General features: G+C 44.7%; 1 protein-coding gene across 5 annotated transcripts; it reads left to right on the top strand.

Annotated features, from left to right (window-relative positions):
* The first annotated feature begins 830 nt into the window (after positions 1 to 830).
* pxnb (paxillin b) lies at positions 831 to 27,505 on the top strand. 5 transcript variants are annotated; one of them, XM_061673023.1, is made up of 12 exons: positions 831 to 975; positions 17,294 to 17,737; positions 21,086 to 21,288; positions 21,483 to 21,565; positions 21,636 to 21,775; positions 21,852 to 22,035; positions 22,172 to 22,286; positions 24,927 to 25,085; positions 25,181 to 25,354; positions 25,462 to 25,543; positions 25,623 to 25,771; positions 25,859 to 27,505. In XM_061673023.1, exons 2-12 carry the CDS (start codon positions 17,656 to 17,658, stop codon positions 26,123 to 26,125), a joined length of 1,638 nt encoding a protein of 545 aa, XP_061529007.1. In that variant the 5' UTR covers positions 831 to 975; positions 17,294 to 17,655; the 3' UTR covers positions 26,126 to 27,505. The 5 variants fall into 5 exon arrangements, with proteins under 5 accessions (XP_061529007.1, XP_061529004.1, XP_061529005.1 ...); XM_061673020.1 differs by lacking the exons at positions 24,927 to 25,085; positions 25,181 to 25,354; positions 25,462 to 25,543; positions 25,623 to 25,771; positions 25,859 to 27,505 and adding an exon at positions 22,388 to 24,224 and having other exon boundaries at positions 17,294 to 17,481; positions 17,568 to 17,737; XM_061673021.1 differs by lacking the exons at positions 24,927 to 25,085; positions 25,181 to 25,354; positions 25,462 to 25,543; positions 25,623 to 25,771; positions 25,859 to 27,505 and adding an exon at positions 22,388 to 24,224 and having other exon boundaries at positions 17,294 to 17,481; positions 17,559 to 17,737.
* The last annotated feature ends 436 nt before the right edge of the window (positions 27,506 to 27,941 follow it).

Genomic DNA, 27,941 nt, shown 5'->3' with positions numbered 1-27,941 from the left:
GGTCAGATATGACTGTGACATCTGTAAAGCTGTCATCCCTGCATCAATCTAATTACTCATGAATCACTTGGCTCGCAGAATTTTGAGCCACTGACGGATAAAGATTTACATTTCCAGTTCATCAAGTGGGGCTAAACCCAAACTTGCTCAATTGAGGAAAATATGAACGTTTACATTGAGACGTTTGGGGAAAAAAATAGTTTTTATTGGATTTGGGGTTATGTTAATTGGCATTAGGATTATGAGGCTTGGAAAAAAGTCTACCCGGTCCACAGAACCAAAAGGTTTTATAATACTTGGTATTGTGTAAAAAATAGACTGGTAAAAGTAGATTTACTAATTTAACCCGCTGTACAAGTAAGAAGGAAAAACTACAGACTGAAATTTTCTGAAGGACAAAGTTTAAAACAAAAACAGGAGCTACGTAGCATTAGCTTGAGTTTATATCTCATAAAAACACAGTTTTGCTTTATGAATTGAGTAACAGCAAATGCTAAATTAGCTAATATAATATATAGATGAGAGAATTTTGCTGGTGTTTTTTTAGGCTGGCTCAAAACAACACTTTGCCATTGCCATCGTCGCTAAGGCTCCTCTTTCAACGTTCAAAGTAAAAAGTCGTCCGAAAAAGAAATACTCAAATCAAGTACAGATACCTGTAACATGTACTTTAGTACACTAACGACCTAGTTGTACTTCTTCCGCTGTGTGGTCTTTCGGCCACTAGATGTCGCTCCAAGATCCATGCTCGTTGAGTGCCCCGCGCGCGCTCTAGCGAAGGGCACGTTTGGCGCACGCGCGCGCGCACGCCATATTGCGCGTTTACGTGAACGACCCTGACCAAGTTCCAGGAGGCGAATCAACAGCGGCGGAGAAGTTTTGAGAGGAAACCCCAGACTTGCTTCTTAGCGTTTGAGGGACCGCAAAGCATTGAGCGACACCGGCCGAAGCAGGCCCTCACCATGGACGACCTGGGTGAGTAGGGACTAGAAATGTTGCATTTGAAAGGGTCGTGCTCGAGAAGCCAAAGCAGGGCGGAGGAGGCAACGTGACAAGGAAAAGTTTCACCCTTCACTTGGGGACGCATTCCCGCGTAGAAGCGAAAACCTTGCGCTCAACGCGGCTCACAGAACATTTGGCATTTTTCCTATGTGAGCCGTTTGCTGCTTCTTTGGCAGTCCTGATAGTTTTACCCGAGCGGCTGGTCATCGCTAGCATTTACCTTTTTAAAACTCCCTCACGTTAGCACGTCATCGGTTTTCCATTTTAAGAACTCGCAGAGTGGCTTTTTCAGTAGACTGCAATTGTACCCAGAGGATGTTTGACAGACCTCTTCATAATGGCTCGTCAACTTTCGCTGGAGAGGTGGGCGAGCCAACAGGCCTGACTGTACAATTCATTCGTCTGTCTTCACCAGAAGAAAACACAAGGGTATCGTGACAAGCAAAAGGCAGGAAATAATTGAGGTGCGTCTGCGTGTAGAGTTTTTTGACATACTCTACACATCCAAATAGCACAATTGTCAAGTTTAACACCCAGTCAGTCAGTCTTACTGCTGTGGTTGACAAAAGATGCTTACACATTACAATCACACGAAAATGTAATAACACAAATACGTTTGAAGCCAAATTTGCACTATTGAAAAATAATGCGACGTGCGTTAATTCCATACAGCTCTAGTAACAGTGGTTTCTGAACTAATGTTGTTATTGCTGTGTTGATTTTGTGGCATTGCTACTGTAGTCATGATAGATTCGTGTTGTTTTAAGTCCAAGATAACAATGACCTCCAGGGAAATTTGGGACTTTAATGCACATTTATTTGGTAGTTATTTGAGTTATCGGTCAACCACTCATGCATGAAATAATCCTGTGATTCTAATGAATATATTGTACATCGTTACGTATATATAAGGATGTACAATGTGTGTACCCTGCATAGTTGTAATTCAGCATTTGCATTTTTTTTTTTGGGGGGGGGGGAGAGGTGGGGAGGCTATCGTCCTTTATTGTGGGGAGGAAAATACTCACCTATTGGCTGTTTTTGTGCTTTGAGCAAAGCAATAACAGTATTGCTTTGCATGGTGCCAGGGAAACAATTTGAAGTCAGTTCAGCAGCATAATTTCGACAAAAGTAGTTATTTGCCACCATTTTGTAGGCTCTATCGGCAATTGCGAACTCTTTTGGGGGAGGGCTCAATTACTCACGGATTTACGCTTAGGCTCGGTCCCTCTCCCTTGCGACTTTATGAGTAGTTTTTATTTTATGAACACCAATCACCAGCCTCAATTTGTAAATCTTTGAACTTTGGCACTCCCCGTGCTTGCGTGGGTTTTCTCCGGGCACTCCGGTTTCCTCCCACATCCCAAAAACATGCATGAATTGGAGACTCTAAATTGCCCGTAGGTATGAATGTGAGTGCAAATGGTTGTTTGTTTGTATGTTCCCTGCGATTGGCTGGCAACCAGTTCAGGGTGTACCCCGCCTCCTGCCCGATGATAGCTGGGATTGGCTCCAGCACTTCCACGACCACAGTGAGAAGAAGCGGCTCAGAAAATGGATGGATGGAAGAACTTTGGCACAGAATCTCTGAATTTCTAATGTTGTTGTGATTTTATTTGCACGAGTGAGCCATCTGCGATATTTGAATAAAACTATTTCACTTGTCATATGAAGGGCTTTGTCCACGCTGTTGATTTGGCATAGAAGAAAAGCTGTCAAATGTTGTTTTAATGGTTTAAGTAGTGAGACATTGGTCACATTTTAAAATTGTTTTGCTTTGTTGTGTGAACACCTCCTGAATACATTTGAAGTCGTAGCTGCCTTGGGCCAATGAAAGGGCTGATTGTTGGTTAAAAAGTAGCCTGCAGTCTCGCAGAAGAAGCCTAAGTTTGAAGGCGGGGGCGAGGCTGCAGAAGAATGTCAAACATTACTCTGATGCAGGCTCCAAGGCCAAATATTCTCTGGGTCGTGACCTATCGCTGCTCTTGGCCCCATGCATGTTGCCCCAAGAAGGAGAGCTGTCATCCTCTCAAAACGTGTGTCCCTGGTAATTGCAAATGCTTTGGAATTTTTTAAAAGGTATAAACTGTATACTTGCTATAAGGCCTGGTAGATCTCTGAACTTGGTTCCCTACTGCTCTACTGTGTTGCCCATCACTTTTCTCAGCGGCACACCGTAGATATGTAAAGACAAACAATGTAAAGAATTTATTTCACATCTTGTAAACCACACGTCAACAACTGCTTCTAGGTGGTCTAGCTGTTTGGAAACCTGACCATTCTCGTTCCACCTCCCATGGAAGGTTATTCCCTCTGAGAATTGCTGCTCCAGTATTTCTCTGGTCGGTACTTCGGAGTCCAGATCAAGTAGCAGGCAGACTGAACCCAACAATTGCTACTGTGTTGGCTTCCGGGACACGTCCTACATCTGATATAGGACGCCAGTCAATCACAGGCCGATTGTGAGTTGGGAAGTTAGTGGGAATTCATTCCACGCCTACTCCTCGAATGTGAGCAATGTGAACCACTACACTCGTAATCTTTTGATAGCTAAGTCCGTTGAGCTATTAAAAAATGACATTTGTTAATGGAGATGAAATGGAATTAAAATTTAAGATCACAAACATGACCAAAATTATTGTTGTTATCGATCACGATATTGCTCAGGAAAATGACAGATGCATAAACTGCAAGCATTACAACAAATTTTATTTTGAATAAACAAAACAAACCAGCAACTCTTAGCACTTTGTACCCATTAGAAATTGAAAACAACAGCAACCAAAATGAATTTTCATGAATGTGCGACTCCAAAATGTGTCAGAAAAAAAAACACATGACATCGCTCTCCTATGTTATTGGTCACAAGAATGTACTGTAAATAGGAAGTTGGTTTGCTTTATAAACCAGCAAGTGAGAAGCAAATAAAACAGCACAAATAAACACCAAATGGGTAAACATGGTGTTTGTTGATAAATTATATATTCTGGAAAATGTAGCATGCTACAACGCATCAGAAAATAGCAGAGTCCACGTTAAAGGCTTGACTCCAACACATGATCCTCGTTCACACCGTCCAAAGAAAATGCTAGCATGCGAAACCAAAGACGTAACCAGTCAACGGTCTAATCTGTCTACATGCCAGCAGAAGTAACTGTAAAATTTTCTGATTTATTACAAAACATTAATTCATTCATTCATTCATTTTCCTCCGCTTATCTGAAGTCGGGTCACAGGGACAGCAGCCTCAGCAGGGAAGCCCAGACTTCCTCTCCCCAGCCACTTCCTCCAGCTCTTCCGAGGAGATCCCGAGGTGTTCCCAGCCCAGCTCTCTCCAGAGTGTCCTGGGTCGTCCCCGGGGTCTCCTCCCGGTGGGACGTGCCCGGAACACCTCACCAGGGAGGTGTCCGGGAGGCATCCTAATCAGATGCCCAAGCCACCTCATCTGGCTCCTCTCAATGCGGAGGAGCAGCCGCTCTACTTTGAGCTGCTCCCCGATGACCAAGCTTCTCACCCTATCTCTAAGGGAGAGCCCGGATACCCTACGGAGGAAACGGCCACTTGTATTCGGGATCTTGTTCTTTTGGTCACGAGCTGTGGGTCGTAGGTGAGGGTAGGTACGTAGATCGATCGGTAAATCGAGAGCTTCACCTTTCGGCTTAGCTACTTCTTCACCACAACGGACCGATACAAAGTCTGCATCACTACAGACACTGCTCCGATCCACCTGTCGATCTCCCGACAGCCCGTATCAGGGGGTTCGGCACCCCACAGTCCCGAAGCACCCCGCACAGAACTCCCCGAGGGACACGGTTGAATGCCATAACACATGTAGACTGCTTGGGTGAACTCCCATGCACCCTCGAGGACTCTGCCGAGTGTGTAGAGCTGGTCCACTGTTCCACGGCCAGGACAAAAACCACACTGGTCCTCCTGAATCTGAGGTTCGACTTCCCGACGGACCCTCCTCTCCATAACCCCTGAATAGACCTTACCAGGAAGGCTGAGGAGTGTGATCACCCTTTTTAAAAATGGGGACCACCACCCCAGTCTGCCAATCCAGATGCACTGTCCCCGATGTCCATGCAATGTTGCAGAGGCGTGTCAACCAGGACAGCCTCACAACATCCAGAGCCTTTAGGAACTTCGGGCGTATCTCATCCACCCCCGGGGCCTTGCCACCGAGGAGCTTTTTAACCACCTCGGTGACCTCAACCCCAGAGATATGAGAGCCCGCCCCAGAAAACCCAGACTCTGCTTCCTCATGGTAAGACATGTCGGTGGAATTGAGGAGGTCTTCGAAGTCTCCCCACCGACTCACAATGTTGTAAGTCGAGGTCAGCAGTGCACCATCCCCACTATACACAGTGTTGATTGTGCACTGGTTCCCCCTCCCGAGACGCCGGATGGTGGATCAGAATTTCCTCGAAACCGTTCGGAAATTGTTGTCCATGCCCTCACCGAACTCCTCCCACGTCCGAGTTTTTGCCTCAGGAGTCCCACTGGCCAAAAAGGTCCGATCGGACTCCTTCTTCAGCTTGACGGCATCCCTTTCCGCTGGAGTCCACCAACGGGTTCGGCGATTGCCGTCACGACAGGCACCTTACAACCACAGCTCCAGGCACCTTACAACCACTGCTCCAGTCGGCCACCTCAGCAATGGAGGCGCAGAACATGGTCCACTCGGACTCATTGTCCCCCGCCTACCCCAAGACGTTGGTGAAATTCTGCCGGAGGTGGGAGTTGAAACGCCTTCTGACGGGGATTCTGCCAGACGTTCCCAGCAGACCCTCTCAATACGTTTGGGCCTTCCAGGTCGGACTGGCATCTTCCCGCACCATCGGAGCCAACTCACCACCAGGTGGTGATCAGTTGACAGCTCCACCCCTCTCTTCACCCGAGTGTCCAAGACATACGTCCGGTGACACGACCACAAAGTTGATCATCAATCTGCGACCAAGGGTGACCTGGTGCCAAGTGCACGTGTGGACACCCTTATGCTTGAACATGGTGTTCGTTATGGACAATCCGTGGTGAGCACTGAAGTCCAATAACAAAACACCACTCGGGTTCTGATCGCGGGTGGCGTTCCTCCCAAACTGTCATTGCCCACGTGAGCATTGAAGATCCCCAGTAAAACGATGGAGTCCCCAGCGAGAGCGCTCTCCAGCACCCCCTCCAAGGACCCCAAAAAGGGTGGGTACTCTGAACTGCTGTTCACACAAACCACAGTCAGGACCCGTCCCCCCACCCTCTCGTCCACCGGGTTGAACCCCAACATACAGGCGCCGAGCCACTCCAGAGTGGAAGAGAGTCCAACCCCTCCCGAGTGGACTGGTACCACTGTGTGTGGAGGCGAGTCAGACTATATTTAGTCGGAACTTGTCGACCACGCACACCAGCTCGGGTTCCTTCCCTGCCAGAGAGGTGACGTTCCACATCCCTAGAGCCAGCTTCTGTATATCGCCAAGGTCCCTGCCTTTGGTCACCGCCCAGCTCACAATGCACCCGACCCCTATGGCCCTTCCCACAGGTGGTGGGCCCATGGGAAGGGGGACCCACGTTACCCTTTCGGGCTGTGCCCGGCCGGGCCCCATGGATGGAGGCCTGGCCACCATGCGCGCGCCTTCGAGCCCCACCTCCAGGCCTGGTTCCAGAGGGGGGGCCCCGGTGACCCACGTCTGGGCAAGGGAAAACGTTTTACTCTGTTTTGTATTACAAAACAAAATAAACAAAATTAATCACTACAAATGTGATTCTATTAGGCATGTTAACTAAAGCATTTCAATACAAATGTTGATTCCACCAAGTAATCTTTTTATAACACTGTAAATAAATAAACAAACACATTCACTTTCATTTATGAAATGTATCTGAATTCTGTTCATGCAGGCGTTACGTGACTGCTAATGTAAACAAGAAAGGCGGCTTCCTAGAACAGCAAGCCAACATTAATCTCTTGACAAACGTGGGAAAAATAATGTGGAAAGACAAAATACAACGAAACTAACAAAGATGCATGGAGTTACCTACCACTCCGTTTCATTTGCACAACACACGAACAGCTGCAAATTAGTTTAACGCCGAAAACGTTCACTTCTGCTTGCAAAATGTCCTTTGAAAGGCGACCAAGATCACAGTTTGGGCTCTTAATTGATAACAAAAGCTGTTAGGAGCACATAGCACGGTAAAATACAAAACACAAACAGAATATCAACATCTACCGTAATTATCAACTATTCTGGACCATCAAAGAAACGCTACTCATCACACGGTGCAATGCAGAGCCAGTTGGACAAACCGACTTGCCAGTCCGTAGTCAACCACTGCAACTTACGGGGTGACTACCTCTCTTGCCACCCGAGGAGTTCATCGTCCAGTTTGCAGCATAATTTGCAGTCACCTAAAAGTGTTATCATCTGTGTCCTTAATGTCTCACACACACAGCTCCTACCCGGAAGGTGTTGATGTGGTATCGGCGCATAAAGTGTCAGGGAAGCAATTCAGATGTTTTTTAAACACAACAAAAGCAACAGCAGCTCATCACAATCACCAACCATGGCTGTCATTTCAGCTGAAAACCCCCCACCTACATCTTTTCGTAGCCAAGCTTTTATGCTGTTAACATTTTTCAAGTAGGTAAAGATGAATTTTACCGTGGTTATTAATTTGATTTCAGATGGAGAAACAACTGCCCCTTGCCACCTGCAGCAGTACTGAAGCATATCAGCTGATAAAGTGTCAGACGAGGTCTTGTTGAAAGAGTGCTTGAGGTTGAGCTGACGTGCACTTAAATGTTGTGTGTTCAAAAGGCTTGCCAAAAGTCGTTTTGCGGTTTCTGTGTCCCAGTTATTCAGCAGCACAGTTAGTGTAACCATACTGCCTATCATCACCCTATGATGGCTGCACACCGGTCCAAACCACTGGGCTCGCCGAGGCAAGACTGAAGCTCCTGGCTATAAATCACGTTTGTTCCCGAACTCCCCACCCATTCTGTTCTGGATGTGGGGAAGCGAGAGCAGCATGGCTGACCTCATCGCTTAGGCAACAGACCCTGCCCCATATCCTGAGGAAACACGAGAAAAACAATGAGCAGAGTCAGCCCTGAAGGCCACTGTTAGAAACACTGGTGGGAAGCGACAGCTATGGGCCAACAAGTCTTTCTCTCTATATTCTTGTCTTTTCTTCTATTCCCTTGTTCATCTTCCTACTTCTTCCAGTGGTCCAATGATGATTTTGTAATGCATGCACATTATAATTTCATTACAGGTGTCCACAGCAGTTTTCATGTCAATGCTTTCATCCATCAATTTTCTGAGCCGCTTATCCTCACAAGGGTCGCGGAAGTGCTGGAGCCTATCCCAACTATCATCGGGCAGGAGACTGGGTGCACCCTGAACCTGGCGCCGGCCAATCGCAGGGCAAATAGAAACAAACAACCTTCCGCACTCACATTCACACCTAGGGGAAATTTAGAGACTTCAATTAACCTACCATGCATGTTTTTGGGAAGTGGGAGGAAACCGGAGTGCCCGGAGAAAACCCACGCAGGCATGGGGAGAACATGCAAACTCTACACAGGCGGGGCCCCGGTCCTCAGAACTGTGAAGCAGACGCTCTAACCAGTCGGCCACCGTGCCGCCTGTCAAAGCTTTATTGGTTTCAAAAATCTTAAGGATTATTTTCTTCTCTCTCTTTGCTGCACTTCCTCTGATGGCCACAGTATATTTTCCATCTCAGCCGTGGTGTACACAGGATCAAATCATTAAATCCATTGCTCTCAAAATCTGTCAGCCAACACTATTCAATTGCAGCGGGGCAGCGGGCACGGTGCAACTGCAGCTGCGACATCGCTTTCGGTCTGAACCTGAAGATCATTTCACCAAACATGGCAGTCCCCAAACATTGATGAATAATTCTGTTTAATTATTATTCCACAAACGCAATATTACAACCCCAATTCCAATGAAGTTGGGACCTTATGTTCAACAAAAATAAAAACAGAATATAATGATTTGCAAATCATGTTCAAACTACATGTAATTGAATATACTACAAAGACAAGATATTTAAGCTGGGACAGGGTCATGTTTACCACTGTAACAGCACCTTTTCTTTTAACAACATTCAATAAACCTTTGGGAACTGAGGACACTAATTATTGAAGCTTTGTAGGTGGAATTCTTTCCCATTCCTGCTTGATTTACAGCTTCAGCTGTTTAACAGTCCGGGGTCTCGGTTGTCGTATTTTAGGTTCCATATTCGCCACACATTTTCAATGGGAGCCAGGTCTGGACTGCAAGGAGGCCAGTCAAGTACCCGCAATTTTTTACTACGAAGCCACACTGTTCTAACACGTGCAGAATGTGGTTTGGCATTGTCTTGCTGAAATAAGGTGGGGCGTCCATGAAAAATACGTTGCTTGGATGGCAGCATATGTTTCTCCAAAACCTGTATGTACCTTTCAGCATTAATGGGGCCTTCACAGATGTGTAAATTACACATGCCATTGGCACTAACACAGCCCCATACCATTACGAAGGCTGGCTTTTGAACTTTGCGTCAATAACAGTCTGGATGGTTCTTTTCCTCTTTGGCCCGGAGGACAGGAAGTCCACAATTTCCCAAAACAATTTGAAATGTAGACTCGTCGGACCACAGAACACTTTTCCACTTTGCATCAGTCCATCTTAGATGAGCTCGGCCGCAGAGAAGCCGGCGGCATTTCTGGGTGTTGTTGATAAATGGCTTTTGCTTTGCATAGTAAAGTTTCAAGTTGTACTTACGGATGTAACGTCGAACTATATTTACTGACATTGGTTTTCTGAAGTGTTCCTGAGCCCATGTGGTGATATCCTTTACACATTAATGTCGGTTTTTGATGCAGTGCCGCCTGAGGAATCGAAGGTCACAGGCATTCAATGTTGTTTTCTGCCTTGCCGCTTACATTCAGTGATTTCTCCAGATTCTCTGAACCTTTTGATGATATTATGGACCGTAGATGATGAAATTTCTGAATTCGTACGTTGAGGAACACTTAAACTGTTCCACTATTTTCTCACGCACTTGTTCACTAAGAGTTGAATCTCGCCCCATCTTTTGCTTTTGAATGACTGAGTAAAGCTCCTTTTATACGTAGTCATGGCACCCACCTGTTCCCAATTAGCCTGTACACCTGTGGGATGTTCCAAACAGGTCTTTGATAAGCATTCCTCAACTTTCTCAGTCTTTTTTGCCACCTGTCCCAGCTTTTTTGGAACGTGTTGCAGCCATAAAATTCTAAGTTAATGATTATTTGCTAAAAACAATCAAGTTTATCAGTTTGAACATTAAATATCTTGTATTTGTAGTGTATTCAATTAAATATAGGTTGAACATGATTTGCAAATCATTGTATTCTGTTTTTATTTATGTTTAACACAACGTCCCAACTTCATTGGAATTGGGGTTGTAATTAATTGACCTGATGGTAGGTTGATTGACGACTCTAAATTGCCCGTAGGTGTGAATGTGAGTGCGGATGGTTATTTGTTTCTATGTGCCCTGTGATTGATTGGCGACCGGTTCAGGGTGTACCCCGCCTCCCGCCCGAAGAAAGCTGGGATAGGCTCCAGCAGCCCGCGACCCAAGTGAGGATAAGCGGTAAAGAAAATGGATGGATGGATGATTGACCTGACATATAAAATACCAGAACCATCCCAGGCGTATGGAAGAAGTAATACTTCAATTGTTATTCTGTTCAACAACCATCTCAAGGACTCTCACCCTCAAACTGAATGAATTATGCAGCGATTTTTCGCACACTATGTATGCTGATAGCTCCTGTCCAGTCCATATCGTCTTTTTTGCCACCTGTCCCATCTTTTTTGGAACGTGTTGCAGCCATAAAATTCGAAGTTAATGATTATCTGCTAAAAACAATACAGTTTATCAGGTTGAACATTAAATATCTTGTCTTTGTAGTCTATTCAATTAAATATAGGTTGAACATGATTTGCAAATCATTGTATTCTGTTTTTAATTATGTTTAACACAACGTCCCAATTTCATTGGAATTGGGGTTGTAATATTTGTACCGTGTTTTGACTAGTGCTGGCACATACGATGTATTCTTGCTTTAAATATTTGGGGGTCGAGTTCCCATTTATCCATTCATTTTCTGAACTGCTTATCCTCACTACGTTGCAAGCGTGCTGAAGCCTATCACGGCTGATTTTGGGTAAAAGGTGGGGTACACAATCTCATCGCACATATAAACAATCAATCATTCGCACTCACATTCACACCTACGGTCAATTTAGAATCTTCAATGAACCTACCATGCATGTTTTTGGAAGGTAGGAGAAAACCGGAGTACCTGGAGAAAACCCACGCAGGCACGCGGAGAACATGCAAACTCCACAATGGAAGGCCGAATTTGAACCCGGGACCTTAGAAATGTGAAGCCGGATGTGCTAACCATTCAGCCCCTTTAGTATGTGGTGCACATTCCTTGTCAGTCCCATGCTAATATAATTTTCAAGTTCTTTTACTTTCTCAAGGCTAATTTCTTTTAATCAGAGCAACGCATCTAATCAAAGAGGCTTGCTGTAGGAGTACTCAAATAAATTTCATTTTAAAGGTCAGTGGACAAAGATGATATAAATTTTCTTGATAACTCTAGAACCCCTTTACATACCACATCTGCAATGGATACACAGGTGTAGTTAGACAGAGGCTGAAACCAGCTGAGGTGCCAACTATTATTCCTACGGCCATCGGGATCTCAACCGCCTGCAAGAGAACTAAATCACGCAGCTGCCATGGCGCAATACTTTTCAGTACTGTCGTCTGTATTTTTATCTATATGACAAGCCAACAGACACGGCCAAGACTTTGTGTGCGGCGTGGTATTAAAGCTACTCGAGCGAGGGGCACACAATATATAGGAACACTGCATACTATGTAACAGCTTGTTTTGTGTCACTGAAACATATGAATATATAATGCATATAGTCGTGCTAAAATATATTGGCACCCCTGGGGTGCCATTATTTCTAGCCATGACTATAAAAAGACATGCTTTTGACATACTGTCACACATCGAGTCAGTGGCCAATCTCTTTTTCTGTTGTACAGCTGCTACTTGGCCGTTCGTCGTCGTCACTGTCAGGTTCCGACCTCTTGATCGGCTCAAACATGTACGGTTTGACGATGCCAAGTTCAGTTGGGTGCTCCTGTACGTCGAAATTCTCCCCCTCCTCATATTCCAACACGTTGCTCGCCATTGCGTATACAGTGTAGCGCGCTGTGTTTGGCAATTGCAACATCACTTCTGGTAGCCCTCACGGTGGATGGAGTAACCACACCCCAGTGTCTTGAGCTTCGCGTATGTTCGCTGAGTGCTCAGTATGCGTAATGAAAACCTCATTTTTAGTTAAACTATAATTGATAACTTACTGGAAGTGACATGCGTGTGTTACATAACATATAAACTATGCAAATGTAAATTTTAACGTTATGCAATGATCATCAATTTACACACATGGACAAAATATCTGGCACCCTTCCGTTAAATAAACAAAAACCCACAATAGTCACGAAATAACTTGAAACTGAACAAAATATTAATAAATGGAAATGTACTGAAAATTAACTAATGCAAATCTGTCATTTATTTTTAATTGTGGTACCACACAATAATTGGGAGGGGCTACTGAAACTGGCCTGGACATAACTGTTGAATGTGGGATTGTCTGAGTCATATTTAGATATTTTGGAATCCTTCATAATGGTGATGCTGCAGACGATGTACTCCAACTGAAGAATGTTTCTGTTGTGCCTTGTGTAAACTGCTCTGAGACCTGACAATATTACGTACAAATGTTTGTATATGTCCTCCACAGAGCAGCGAAGCGACTACCTGTATATGTTGCCAGGATGTTCTGTGTTTTTAGCACGTGCAACAAGGTGGTCTTTCTTTGAGGACCCTCCACAACCTACACGTTTCTAATCTCTTAAATCACAATATACAGTGCTACTTATTGACATGCATTCCTGACATGATGATGAATGTGGACTTGGTGAATGGGTATTACATCAGTCTCTAGACTACCACCTCATTTGTTTCAGTGCGCTGCAGAGAAGGGCTTACATTTTAAGGTCCACCTACCCACGGGGGGTGTCATCTTTCGGATCTGGAGTTGCTTTGCACTGTTTTATTGGGTGTATTGGTTTACAATATAATGATGTAATCTCCCACTTGTGTTGTTAAGCATCCAACTCACTGAGAGTGTTTGGTTACTGATTATGTATTGTATATGACTTTGTTTTATTGCACTGACAAATGTGGCATGCTTGTCTGTTTTCCTTTGAATGAACCTGCATGCTGTACTCCTCCTATGGCTTTCTGCCCCATGGCATGTTAACATTTGCTGCCAGTCTTGTTTTATATAAATATCATGTTGGTCTAGGGTTTCATTGTGGATCTGTAAACAGGTGAGCTCTGCACCCTGGTGACCCATCCCCATGGCCCATGTGTTAATAGAAAGGATTAAACAGCTCTGCTTGCACTGTACTCTTGTTGCTCTCGATGGTAAATAGTAAATACACTGTTATAGCCTTGACAACATCATCTCCATTATTCTGGAATTCAAAGCACGCACTAGTTAGTAGACTGTGTCGTGTAGTTGTCAACATTCTTGTTATTATTTTCATTTTCAGTATGATTGAGTAAGCTTTCTTTTATGGTTCCCCCTTAGTTTTCCTCTCAAGACAGGTGTGGGTATTAAATGACTGGATAGGGCTAATTATACTTTGCCTTCCAAGCCTGATTGCTTTCTTTCGGCACATTGGACATAGAATGTGTGGAATGCTGTATCAACCTTCACATCCATCTGATAAAACGCTGCAAGACTGTGGCGTGGCAGAGCCTCATGTGGGTGCACAGACAAGACTGGACAAGACCCACTACCACAAGAATGTGTACTGTAGCCACAGACTGACTGTTGGTTAGCCCAATGAGACACAGATGCCATATTTGACTCGGCCCGAGCCTCTGTGATAGATGTTTGACTGATGGATTCAAGCGAAACGATCAACACCAGTCGCAAACCTCTGGATTACACGTTTTCTCCAGAGACTGCACAATGAACTGTTGAGTCACTATGCTATTGGAGCACAATTGGACTTTGTCCTCTGGCTCCAAGCCCCTATTTTGAATGGAAAAGATTAGTCTGTCACTTGGCTTACAGTGCATGTTTGCAATCTGACTGCTTCTAACACTTTGTGAACCACACTTACTGACACAGGCAGGCAAATAAGCGCTGTTGTCCTCATGCAACACTCATTGCTGCCCTCCACAGGGGAAAAAAAAAAATCCTTTCCCTTTAACACAGGAATCAACGTTTGCCTACAGGAGTTCAGTGTTACATTGAACGTGTTCAAATAAAAAGATTACAAGGTCAGTTTTAAAATACAAACTACTTTACAACGCAGTTGTCATTTAATAGTGGCTAGCAAACATAAAACAATCATAATGCAATTGAGATACAGTTTAACTTTTAATGTAATAATGCAGAACCACCCTTGTAGAACTGTATGCAGTTTCTTCCTTTGTTTGGTGGTTGAGGCTTAGACAACATGGTAAAAGATGCGGTTTCAGAAAGTGGCACAGTCTTCAAGTATTTTGAGGCCTCAGGCAGTGGGGTTTCTTTGCCAGTGTAAGAAAAAGCTTTCTCGCAACAGGTTACTAAAGGTAATTACGTGTTGATGGATTTCATTTTTGATTTCTAAGGTGTGAGGCAAGAGTTTATGTGTAACTCACACAGTCAAAGCCAACGTTGATATTTTCCTTCCTCAAGGCTTTGTCTTTACAGTGATGGTCAACGCCAGTGAGACCTTGTTCAGCATGTCAGGGCCAGGTGCAGATTATTTTGAGAGGGCCGTGATATTTCAGCTCATTTGCACAGACATGAGCTACTCACTGGGCTTAGTGCTTTAAATAGGCAGGAGGTCCCATGTGGTTTATGGTAAACCAGCCAAATTCAACATGTAACCTATGGAGAGGATGCCAAGATGCATATATTGGTCAGAACATGTGTGGCCCTTTTCAATTTATCCAAGACTTTGCTGGAGATTGAATCTATTGCATATTGGTGAATTATCGCACTTTCAAATACAAGATCACAGTCACATTTGCCACAATCATTTAGGATCTGGGCATGAGAAAGTTGTAAAAAAGAAAAAAATGTTTTGAATATTGTTTGGGGCACTTAAGAGATACTGTCAGGCAAGTGTGGGGATAAGACCACTCCCCCGAGGGCAGTATATCATCGCTCTTTTCCACTATCTTTGTCAACTTCACGAGCACACATTGCTGTGGACACATACAAGAGGGGCAGCAAGAATGTGAGTACAGATAATGGCCTTTTTTATGGAGCCTCTTTTATAAGTTTAAGTTTTTTGTATTTGTTCATGTTTTTAAACGTTTTCTTGAGATTGACATTGGTAGGATGTCTGTAATTTTACCTCAGTAATATAAAGTAGCTTTGAGCCTCACATACACTGGACCTCAATTTAGTTTCCGTTATATTGAAACATGACTTACACCTATTTGTAGGAACTGAGTGGGACAAACTGGAAGGTGTGGGATAAATAGGATGACAGCCTTAATAGGAATAGTTTCTCTTTCACAATTAATATTTTTTAGAATATACACGTGAAAAATCTTCCATGGTAAATATGGTATTCTTTGTATGCACATACTGTAATTATTATATACTTGTCTGTGAGAGGATAACAATCAATGAAGACACGGGAGACGTGAAGCCATTGCACCTGCGTTTGTATTCTCTTCTTTACTCAACATTGTCAACGTAATGACGTCACCATCTCCCAGCGTGCGTACGTAAAAGGGGACAACAGAAGCGATTAATACACAACATATCCCTTCCCCCTTATTTTTAAGAGACCCTTAATAAAAGCAAAAATGTAATGTCTTTGAGACAACCCATAACAAGAAAAACTATTTTTTGTTTTGCTTTGGTTTTTTTTGGTTTTTTTAATGTCATGACAACCAACTTTTGCCGAACTACGGAGAGAGGGTAGACTACCTCAATCCGGACTGAACCCGGGGAATTATTCTGCCCCAAATGAAATGGGTTTATCACTAGACTTCAACGTCAGTCTGTCAGGAGGCTGTCGGGTTCTGCTGGGGTAAGTACGACCTACGGCCAAGTCAGTCAGCAATTCTTTTGAAGGGGATTTGATGAATCCTGAGTTGGGAGTGGTGTCTGGCATTGGCCCCTGAGTTGGTTTAGGTGTGCCTGGGACACTGCCCATTTCCAGAGGTCTCTCCTGGAGTTCCTCAGGGAATGAATGTTGCTCCTGATGGACCTGCGGCTCCGGAATGATGGATGGTACATGAGGTGAGTCCTCCGCTGGTCCTGAAATGGGGAGTAATTGATGGATAGGCCTCCTCCAGATTAACTGATCACCGGTTTCTTTGGTGTATGACACAGGACTTGTTTTTGCAATCACTGTCGCGGGTGTCCATTTAACACCACTGGTGTAGTTCCTGGCAAGCACCTTATCGCCAGCTGTGAATGACCGTAGCCTTGCCCTGGCTCGGTTTTCAACTTGAGCTTTCTGTTGTAGGTGCACAATGTCTTTGGTCTTTTTAGGTCTTAGAAGATCAAGTCGAGTGTGGAGCGTTTTCTCGAACGTAGACAAAGCGGGAGACCCCTTTGTTGTAGCATGCAGGATGTTTCTGTAAGACAACAGAAAAGCACTGAGGCGTCGGGTAAGGGACTGTGAGCTTGGTGAGGATTTGAGCGCTTGGTTCATAGTTTGTACAAATCTTTCTGCAAGCCCATTTGTAGCAGGATGATGAGGCGCAGACTTAATGTGCTGAATACCATTTTCTTATATGAACGTTCTGAACTCCTCTGACACTAGCTGTGGGCCATTATGACTAACAAGTTGTTGAGGTAGACCAAATCGGCTGAATACCTGAGCTCTTCAATGGTTCTCTCTGCAGAGGTGCTCTTTAAGACAGCTACTTCTGGCCATTTACTATGAGCCGCAACTACCACTAAGAACATTTGGTTCTCTAATAGTCCCGCGAAGTCGATGTGAACTCTTTGCCACGGTTCCTCAGGCCTGCACCACGGATGTAAGGGAGCCAGTTGTGGGAGGTTTCTCACCTTTTTGGCAGTCAGTGCATGACCTTGCTTTCTCCTCTATGGCTACATCCAGGCCAGGCCACCAGAAATAACTCCGTGCCATTTCTTTCATCCGCACCATTCCACAGTGTCCCCCATGAAGCTCAGCAAGCACTTTCTCTCTAAGCGGTGGTGGAATGATGACACGGTAGCCCCACAGAAGGCATCCATTTTGGACTGAAAGTTCATCTCGTCGAACCAGATACGGCTTGAAAAAGGGTGTCATCTCTCCTCTCCTACCCCGTGTGATGATAACAACAACCTTGGACAAAACGGGGTCAGTGCGCGTATATTTTTTCACGTGAACCGAGGTGAGTGGAGCAGCTGTCACCTCCTGGAAGTAAAATATATCAGCCTGCGCAGGCTCAGCATGTGTGACAGGTAAAGGAAGCCTAGAGAGCCCGTCAACATTTTGATGCTGGTCTGACTTCCTATACTTGATGACATACTGATGGGCAGACAACAGCAGAGGCCATCGTTCCATACGGCTGGATGCCAGCGATGGAATGCCCCTATGAGACCCAAAAATAGAGGTTAGTAGCCGACGGTCTGTCAGCAGCGTGAATTTCCTGTCAAAGAGATATTGATGACATTTCTTAACTCCAAACACTATAGAAAGTACCTCACGCTCAATCTGAGCGTAATTACTTTCTGCCTTACTCAGTGTTCTTGATGCAAAGGCGATTGGTCTCTCGTTTCAAGATGGCATGATGTGTGACACAAGTGCACCCACCCCATAAGGTGAGGCCTCACATGCCAGCTGGAGTGGTAGTTTTGGGTGAAAGTGGGCCAGGGCCCACGAGTTGACGAGAGCTGTCTTTGAATGCAGAATCACATTTGTCAGTCCATTTCCATGTTGTTGTTTTGTTGAGCGGAACATGTAACGTAATCCAAGAAAGGACCTCAACTGACTCACATTTTGGGGAGCTGGAGCTTGCACAATAGCTTTCACCTTAGACGGTGCCTTGTGGAGACCTTCGCTGTCAAACAAATGTCCCAAGTATTTAACAGAAGGCTGGAAAAACTCACATTTGTCTCGTCGTACCTTCAACCCATATTCTCCCAGACGTTGTAGTGTCGCATCCAGATTCCGTAAATGGGACTGCTCATCTGGCCCTGTAATGAGCAAGACATCCAGGTAACACTGAACCCCTGAAAGCGCCACTTAGGATCTGGTCCATTGCCTGTTAAAATAGTGCTTGGTTAGCGGTAATCCCAAAGGGGTGCCTCTGGTACCGGTATAGTCCTTTGTGAGTCACAAAAGTAAGCAATTCCTGTGACTCCGGTTCCACGTACATTTGAAGATATGCTTGCGATAAATCTGTCTTGCTACACTTTTCACCTCCAGCCAAGCATGAGAAGAGCTCATCGATGAGAGGTAATGGGTACTTCTCAAGTTCCAGGACTGGATTTACTGTGACTTTAAAATCACCACAAATTCTTGGAGTTCTATCCTTTTCCATGACAGGGACAATGCATGTGGACCATTCACTAGTATTTACAAGCTCCAGAACCCCACTCTTCAGTAATCTGTCCAATTCTTCCTCGACTGTTGGTTTGATGGCATACCGAACGGGTCTAGCCTTTAAACACTTCGATGTGCTCCCTGGTTTTACATTCAGCTTAACAGTGATGTCTTTCATGCTGCCTAGTTCTTTGGAATGCTTCTTCAAAATCTCCTGTAACAGGCTTCCTTCTCCCTCTCTAATCATAAACACTTCTTGCCAGTTTAGCTTGATCTTCTTCAGCCACCGGCGACCCATCAGAGCGGGATAATTCCCTGAAACGACGTATAGTGGAAGAGTCTTTTTCTGTTTGTAATATTCCACTGCCACATAAACAAATCCTAACACTGGTAGGGACTCACCAGTGTATGTCCTCAACTTCAATTTAGTCTTTCGAAGAGCAAGGTGCTGTAGTTTGGTATTGTAAACAACGTCGGATATTATGGATACACGTGTACTAGTGTCCACCTGCATATTGACTGGTTGGTTCTCCAATAATGGTGTGACCCAGTATCCATCCTGATTGTCGTCAATAATAGATAAGATATGCACTGTGTCTTCCTCTGACTCACAATCGCTCATCTCATCTTCTTCATGTTCAACCTTATTCACATAATACTTCTTATTTTCCCCACTTCTCTGTCTCTCGTTATACGGCTTGTGTGTCTCAGTTTTCTTACTTTGACAAACACGTTCAATATGGCCCTTCTTGCCACATTTTCAACAGTCAAAGTCCTTACACCAACATTCAGGTGCCTGGTGTCCGGCTTTTCCACAACGGTAACATAAGTGGCCAGCTGTCGTTTTCTTTGTGGACGCCGTGAACACCTTATGCACTTGGGTTGACGCACTTAACTGTTGTGCTTCTTTTGCAGCCATCTCCATTGATGTGCTCATTGCAATTGCCTTCTCCAGTCGTAGGTTAGCCTCTGTCAATAATCGTTTTTGAATAGCCTCACTGCGTAGACCACACACCATTCGGTTACGTATTGTGTCACTTCACGCCAGCCCAAATTCACAATATTCAGATAACTGTTTTAATACAGCTACAAATTGTGAAACAGATTCCCCCTCTTCCTGGTTCCTTTTATGGAATCTGAACCTCTCTGCAATGACCAGCGGCTTTGGTGCAGAGTGATTTTTTTTTATGTTATCTATTTCCTCATATGACTTGTTTCCTGGCTTGTCTGGTTGTACCACACTACACAGCAGGTTGAATGTTTTTCCTCCCATAATACTCAGAAACATTGGCACTACAATATCCCTTTCAATCTTGTTCGCTAGGATAAAGTACTCAACCCTCTCGGTATATGAAGTTCATTGTCCTCTATTTTTGTCAAATGGCCCCATATGTCTGACCAGCCAGCCATCTCAGCAGTAAATCTTGGAGTATCTTTTACTTTCCACCGCGGAGAAATCCTCCACTCCCGCTGCAGCGACGTCCTACTTCGAACGCCAACACGGCCGTTTATCTCACCGCACCGACTGGTCAGCAACGACGTCGCGTAATAGACCCGTGAATGAACACTTTAAAAGCGGATTTCTTCTTATCACAACACCGAAAACAACAAACGTGAGGTCGTACCTCATAGACAGTTTTGTTATATACTTGCCTGTGAGAGTATAACAATCCATGAAGACACGGGAGACGGGAAGCCATTACAACTACATTTGTATTCTCTTCTTTACTCAACATTGTCATCGTAATGACGTCACCATCACCCAGCGCGCATATGTAAAAGGGGACAACAGAAGAGATTAATACACAACAGTAATAATTCATTTTTTTCTCTCTCTCTATCTCTTCCATTCCCCGCGATTCAAAAGTGCCGAGTGAAGTGTTGCAAGTGCCTTTAGTGTCAAAGTATGCAGCCGGTGATTGTGACCTATTCTTGACAGGTTGACGATGGACACATTGTGTGATGTAAGTGTCTATTTTATACTTGCATTCCAGTGGCCACTAAGCAGTGTGACACAATCCTGCTCTGGGCAGAGTTCAGAAACTTCTTTGTTCAGAACAGGATTCAGATCCATATTTCTCAAAGGTGGAGGCTGCCTCAAGGACACGTAGCAACTCATTCACAGCAGGGTTGTATTTATATTGAAGGACTGATGGACAAACAATGTTGGAGATGTGTTTGAAAGGTCAGCATGTTTCGTCATGATGGTGGTATTAGGTGGTGAATCACGTTTTTGGTGACAAGTTTGATTGAGAGACAGAGATCAATTTGGTGTTATTGTCTTTTTAAAGCCTGGTAAATACCCAAGTGGTCACTGCTTTCAGTTCACACAATTGGTGTCTATTAACACCAATACCATGAGTGGATTTGATTTGGAAAGCTGATGAAAAATGCTGGTGTAAACATTTTCTTGCAGATGCGTTACTGGCTGACCTGGAATCGACCACTTCCCACATTTCAAAGCGACCAGTGTTTTTGCCAGACGAGACCCCCTACTCCATCCCCACCAGTGGAAATTATTACCAGGATCAATCACTTCCGCCTCCAGTCCCTCCTCCGCCCTCAGCCGAGGCTCTGAATGGTTCGCTGAAAGACCACTCCCATCACTCCTCTCAGCAGGTACACAGCTCTAGTGTGACTACTAAAACATTTCTCAAACACAAAGAAATGATTTTAAATATAAAACAATGGAATCTTAACTCTCACTTCATTTGTTTTTATCTGTGCTTGATGTTACAATGAGAGAAATCTTAAAAATACCTAAGTCATTGTTTTTGAGTCTGTTCATATAACTAGTTTTAAAATGGCTGCAGTCTTTAGATTCAGCCCAGAAGACCTCATGTTCGAGGGATAGTAGCAGCTCTCCGTCTCATATTGAAGAGGACCACGTCTATAGGTTCGCATGCTGCTTTCTTGGCATCTACCACACCTTTTTGCTTCTGTTAACACTTGTTTCTCTTCCTCAGCTTTCCAAACAAACAAAAAACATCAGACTCGTCGACAGAAGCCATGACCTCTGCCCTGGGCAGCAACTTGTCGGAGCTTGACAGACTGCTGCTGGAGCTTAATGCGGTTCAACAGAGCTCCCCTTCATTCCCAACTACAGGTACATTTGAAACCTTCATCTTCACTGGGCCTGTTAATGCTGAACAGGATAAAAAGTGATGTTCATGTTTTCACAGAAGAGAGGCCTCCACCTCTGCCATCCACCAGCATCACTCACTATGAGAATGGCAATGCCCCTCATATCAGGGTTAGCCCTCCCCCTCAGGAGGAGCCCAAGCGGAATGGAACAAGGCAGGATGAGGTCCGGCCCAAAGTGGAGAGTCTTTTAGACGAGCTGGAGGGTTCAGTGCCTTCAACCAGGTTAGGATGAACTAAACCACGACTCACTGCTTAATTTTAAATGCAAACTGCTAATTAGCATTTAGGACAATAGCTATTTTGAGTTTCACCAGTAGTTTCGTGTTTAAAGGTTAACACTATGTATTGTATTTTCCAGCCCTTCCCCTCGCCTCAGTGATTTGGACAGCCCCTCTCAACAGCAAGCACGGATTTCAGCTTCATGTGCCACAAGAGAGTTAGATGAGCTGATGGCCTCTTTGTCTGACTTCAAGGTATAAAACAACAGTAAAAAAAAAAAAAAGGTTTTCCTGTCATATTTTTGATGGTTTCTCTGTTCCCGCAATCTGGCTTACTCTCATTTCTGTGTTTCTAGCCCGGCTCTTCTTCTACCTCTCCTCATCCTCCAGTCTCTACCTTCGCCCCCCCAGTGGCTTCTCCTTTCCTCAGTCTGTCCCCCCCATCTACCTGTGCCTCTCCTATGTTCTTTTTGCCTGCTGGTCTACAACTGCACATAGATGAGGACGGAATAGATCGGGGCTGGTCAGCGGCCCACCTGAATCATCTCGCATGTCACAGTCCTATATCGTCCGTTTCTGCAGCCAGTGATCTTGACTCCGTCGCAGATGTATTTGCCACTGTTCCACCATCCCCTAACAATTCCCTGCTTATCCTCACTGCTTCCGTAAGGAACAGCCAGCAGAGAAACAGTTCAAGCCCATCGACTACTCCCTCAATGACTTCAGTAAACACTGTCTTGGACCACAAGACCTCCAATTCACCTAGTCCATCCGTGGAGCATGTTTCATACTCAGCAGCTGCTTGTAAAGTATCATGTTCACCTGATAATATGATCAACGGCTCTTTTTCCATCCAAGCTCCTAGTTTGACTCTCTCTGTGTCAAAGACTCCTTCACCTCTCCCTTGTACTTCCTTAGTATCTCCCCCCTTTACCAGTAACTCCCTCAAAACCTCCTCCTCGGTCTCTTTGGGCAACATTTCTTCACCTACGGCCTTCTCAAGCTCTTCGATTCCCAGTGGAGATCTGTTGCAGCCACCAACCACAGCCAAGTGTACCAGCCCCCTCACCCTGCATCAACTCCCTGTAGAAGAACCATCCCTGGAGGAAGCGCTGGACAAGCTGCTAGAAATGAGTTTTTCACAGAGTCAATCAGCGGATCTGCAGTTCCACATGGAGGCGAACTGTCTCGACAGAGGATCACCCGAGGTGCAGGAGGAGCTCATCCTGCCCATGGACAGAAACAGTGTGCAGCCTGACATGTTCACCTGCACCACCAACACCATCACGGATGAATCAGTGGACGGAGGTACCGACACCAATGGAGATCTGGACTGGGCGGATGAGGAGCTGTCCATGTCCTTCCATGACGGACTGGATGGCACCCTGACGCCTTACACTGAGAGGCTGTACACGGATGGCAGCGTGACTCCGCTGACAGAAGCTAGCTGGATGGACGAGTCCATGACGCCGTCCACGTGCCCCGGGACGCCCGACGTTGCCCTGGACATGCCTTTGCTGCAGCCGCCCAATATGGACAGAGTGTCTGCCTCTGGACACGTAGGCATCTCTCTTGCTCAATGCAGGACGTCCTTGTGTTCCTCCCATGTAACGTTGTTTGCTTATTGGAGTGACACGTCACTACCAGCTAGGGGCCGCTGCTGCACCCTACACCTTTTCATTTGAAAAGACTGAAACATCCCTTTTAGCACATTTTGTCACATTTCTGAACGCCTCAGTGTTGACGTTAACATAGATTGCTTTGCTGTTCTACTTACAATATGTTACCAGGAAAGCTTAGCTGTAAGTTGTTTGGGTTTCTAGAGGGTGTGAGAAGAATGGAAGGGTTTGGCACAGCATGGAGGAGTGTGACTATTAAGCCCCTTCCCCAACTACTGCATCCTTGCCTGTGGGTGATTGGAAAGGTCATCATGTGACTCACCTGCTCGGTGTGTTGTTGCTGCTCCGACTGAGCCGTGGTTATTGTGAATTGATGATGAGCTGCTCACCATTCCTGTCTAGATCAAGTCCATGATAAGGCGCACTAAGGAGACCCCCAATGTGCACCCTATGTATCGAGACGGTCTCCTGCGCAGGAAAATGGGACCTGTCATTGTCAACAAAAACTCCTCCCAGGACCGCCTCATTGAGGAGCTTCAGGGCAAGCTTGGTATCGGCCGCTCTGAGCGCCGGCGTAAACAGTCAGATGATTGGCTGACGGACGGGGTCATTGTCACCTCCAAGCCTCAACGCTTCCGTCCTGATGGAGCGGGTGGCGAGGTGGACAAGGTTGGCTGCAGTGTTCTCAAAGTTCCCTCGGTTGATTGACCTTCAGTGTCTACACTGTTTCCCTCTCTGCGTGCCCCCTTCTGTGTGTCTCTTTCCACTTTAGATTGTAATTGCGCCCAGGTCACCAGTTCCCGTGAGAAGGCTTCACCCGCCTCAGTCACCTCCCTCTCCTCGTCATCCTCCTATCATTGAAAAGCCCAAGCAAATGCTCCCAGTCCAGCAGCCTCCTGCTCCTATACCTCCCCCCCCTCTGCCTCCCTGTCCCCCTCCTCAGCCTCTTCACAGCCAAGAGCAAGTCACAGCCTCACCTAAGCATGTAATAACAGCACCGCAATCACTGCCACCTGCCCCAAAACTAGAGTCCCCTCTGTATATTCATAAAACCCCAACCAAGCCTTCACCTGTGGAAAGTGTTCCAACAGTTGCACCCAAAGTCCTGGTATCTGTCGGGTGCCAAACTGACTATGACCCACTCTTCTCCTCACTGCAGGCATGAACCCTCGTCCCTTTTTTCCCTTTCTGTCTGTTGCACCCTTTAAATGCTTGCCGTTAGCTTGATAATCTATTATGTGTATTTTCAACCCTTTCCACATTCCGACCTCCTCAGATGGCTCAAGGGAAAGGAGGTGCTATTGGCGGTCCACAGACACAGGTCAATAAGCTGGACAACATGCTTGGGAGCCTGCAGTCGGACCTCAACAAACTGGGTGTGCAGACCGTAGCTAAAGGAGTTTGTGGTGCCTGCTTCAAGCCAATTGTGGGCCAGGTGAGATGCTCTGTTATATGCTGTGATCTGAGGGCAAAAGTGATTCAGTCATGCCTTGTGAGCAATGCCTCGTATATTAATTTGTGTTTGTCTAGTTGGTGACTGCAATGGGCCGCACGTGGCATCCTGAACACTTTGTTTGCACACACTGTCAAGAGGAGATAGGTTCCAGAAACTTTTTTGAGCGGGAAGGACAGCCGTACTGTGAGAGGGACTACCATAACTTGTTCTCCCCTCGATGCCACTACTGCAATGGGCCCATACTAAATGTGAGGTCTTGTTTTTTTGTTGTTGCCTTTTTTTTTTTTTTTCCTTTTTTTCTAAACTTGTGCTGCAACTTGCCCTCAACCTTCACAATGTGTTCTTCTGTTTACAGCAAGTTGTAACAGCGCTGGATCGAACATGGCACCCTGAACACTTCTTCTGTGCTCAGTGTGGGTGCTTCTTTGACCCAGATGGTAGTGTGGACTCGATAAAATCTATCTCATCATCACATGAATTGAATTCTCTGATCTCTGGTCATGTTGTTCCTTTAAGGGTTTCACGAAAAGGACGGCAAGGCTTACTGTAGGAAGGATTACTTTGACATGTTTGCACCAAAGTGTGGTGGTTGTGCTAGAGCCATTGTGGAGAACTACATCTCAGCCCTCAACTCGCTTTGGCACCCTGAGTGTTTTGTTTGCAGGGTCTGTATCGGACGGTGGTTTATGGACGCACGTGAGATGTGAGAACATGCAATGCATCTTCATCTATTGTCCATTCTTTCTCTACAGGAATGTTTCACCCCATTTGTCAATGGAAGTTTCTTTGAGCATGACGGCCAGCCCTACTGTGAAGTCCACTACCATGAGCGCCGGGGTTCTCTGTGCTCTGGCTGCCAGAAACCAATCACCGGTCGCTGTATCACTGCCATGTCAAAGAAGTTCCACCCGGAACACTTTGTCTGTGCCTTCTGCCTCAAGCAACTCAACAAAGGCACCTTTAAAGAACAAAACGACAAACCCTACTGTCATGGCTGCTTTGTGAAGCTTTTTAGTTAAGGAGAGTGGCATCTGGTACTGCACGTGTACGAGTACTGCACAGAAAAGTGTCCTTAGCACAAAGGACACAAGTATGGTGTAATTCTAAGGTTGTAACCTTTTGAAAGTCTGTATGGTTTCCATACCATGCATAGGCTAAATTGCATTCATCCTGTTTGGGAATGAGTCTAGTAACCGTTTTAGATTTACCCAACATTTAATAACCATGGAAATCAAGGTTGAAATAACAGTTGCATGTTTTGAATTAGGACTTCAGCTTTCCTAATATTTTGTTTTCTTTCCTTTAAATTTTGATAGTTCATTTACTTATCAGGTGGCAGTGAAAGACAGAAGACTGAAGAAATGATAAAAATATAAATTTGGAATATTCTCACTGGTTGAGTATGTCCTTTTTAGAAATAATTTTAAAAAAAGTTCAATCAGACAGTTATAGCAGGGAGCAGGTGACCTGTTATTGCATCATTACAAATAACTGACTTTCAGCCAGCTGATAATGTTTTAGTGTTTATATCATGTTTGATAAGGCAGACACATTCATGTAAGTGAAACGTCAACTGGAAGTTGGCAGAGTGAGCAATTGGTTATTTTGTGGTGTGTGAAGATGTTTTGTCTTTCGCTCTTTGTGGATTTATTCAACCAGCCAAACAGTTTAAAGCTAATTTGTTTATACCAGCATGTTGAAAAAATGAATTTGATGTACACAAGTCAGATATTCTAAGAGTAAAAAGAACACGTTTCTAAAATTTGGCTGTGGAAATCTTTTGTCATTGAATAATTCCAGTAGATGCAGCTGTCATGAGTTAGTGGAATGTGAAAGCATACACGTAATGCATCTTGAATTTCTAAATGTTTCACCACCAAATCATTCCTTGTTTTTACTGATGAAAATAAACACTCAGTTCCATCATTAATATCATCAAAGTGAAACCTTTCACAGATATTGGGAATTTGTAGTGTTTCCTGGTGTCTCCACAAGAGTTATTCAAACGTGTATTTTGTGAACATGCAACTTTAGGAATCCTTACCAAGGATATGTTTGATAACCACTCCCTACAAAGATGGTGACTATTGTTGTGGTTTCTATATCAGCATCTTTGGTCAATAAAGGAAAGTTTGCGGCATTGTGTTATCAAAACAAACTTGTATGCGCAGTTTTTTCTTCATTAGTCAGTATGAGTTATTAAGGATGTTGGCAATGGGTCCTCTGCGCAAGCATCTACTGTAAGACCACCAGGGTGGGTTTAAAGTACAGTACATTATAGAATGAAATCTTTGCTCTCCCTCCCAAGAATTCATGTAACAAATGTCAACTATTGGTCAGTATTTTGTTAGTTATTTAACCAACATAATGCTTCCTTTTTTTGTTTCCAATTTTCATCTTTTCACGTTGAATGTCAAAAATATACTTTTGGTAGTGAGATTCCTCACAAATAAATTATGTTTTGGTATCAAATGTTTTCCTAAAGGTCTTCATTTGTTCTGCGGGATGACTTCATCATATTTGGTGCAGCATCAGCAATAACACCGGTGGCGGAGTGGTGCCATCAAAAACTATTTTCAATGACAATTTATACTAGCAGCATGGTTAAGATTTACAAGTAATAATACAGATGTGTTAGTATGTTATTTTTATATTCATGTGTTGGGGGGTTGTTTATTTACCAGCTGTCTGCATACAGTTTAATGACAAACTCGCCCATGGTGATTAGAGAAAAGCCTGTCAATTAGTTACCTGGGGTAACTAATTTACAGCGTCTCGATTAAGTTTGGCAAATAATGTATATTTGTTTTTATTTCCCCCCCTACTGTAAGTAAT

The sequence above is a fragment of the Phycodurus eques genome, chromosome 3, assembly GCF_024500275.1.
Source record: "Phycodurus eques isolate BA_2022a chromosome 3, UOR_Pequ_1.1, whole genome shotgun sequence".
NCBI classification, from domain to species: domain Eukaryota; kingdom Metazoa; phylum Chordata; class Actinopteri; order Syngnathiformes; family Syngnathidae; genus Phycodurus; species Phycodurus eques.
Note: the sequence above shows the minus strand (reverse complement) of the source record. Positions and strands in the feature narration are given on the sequence as shown.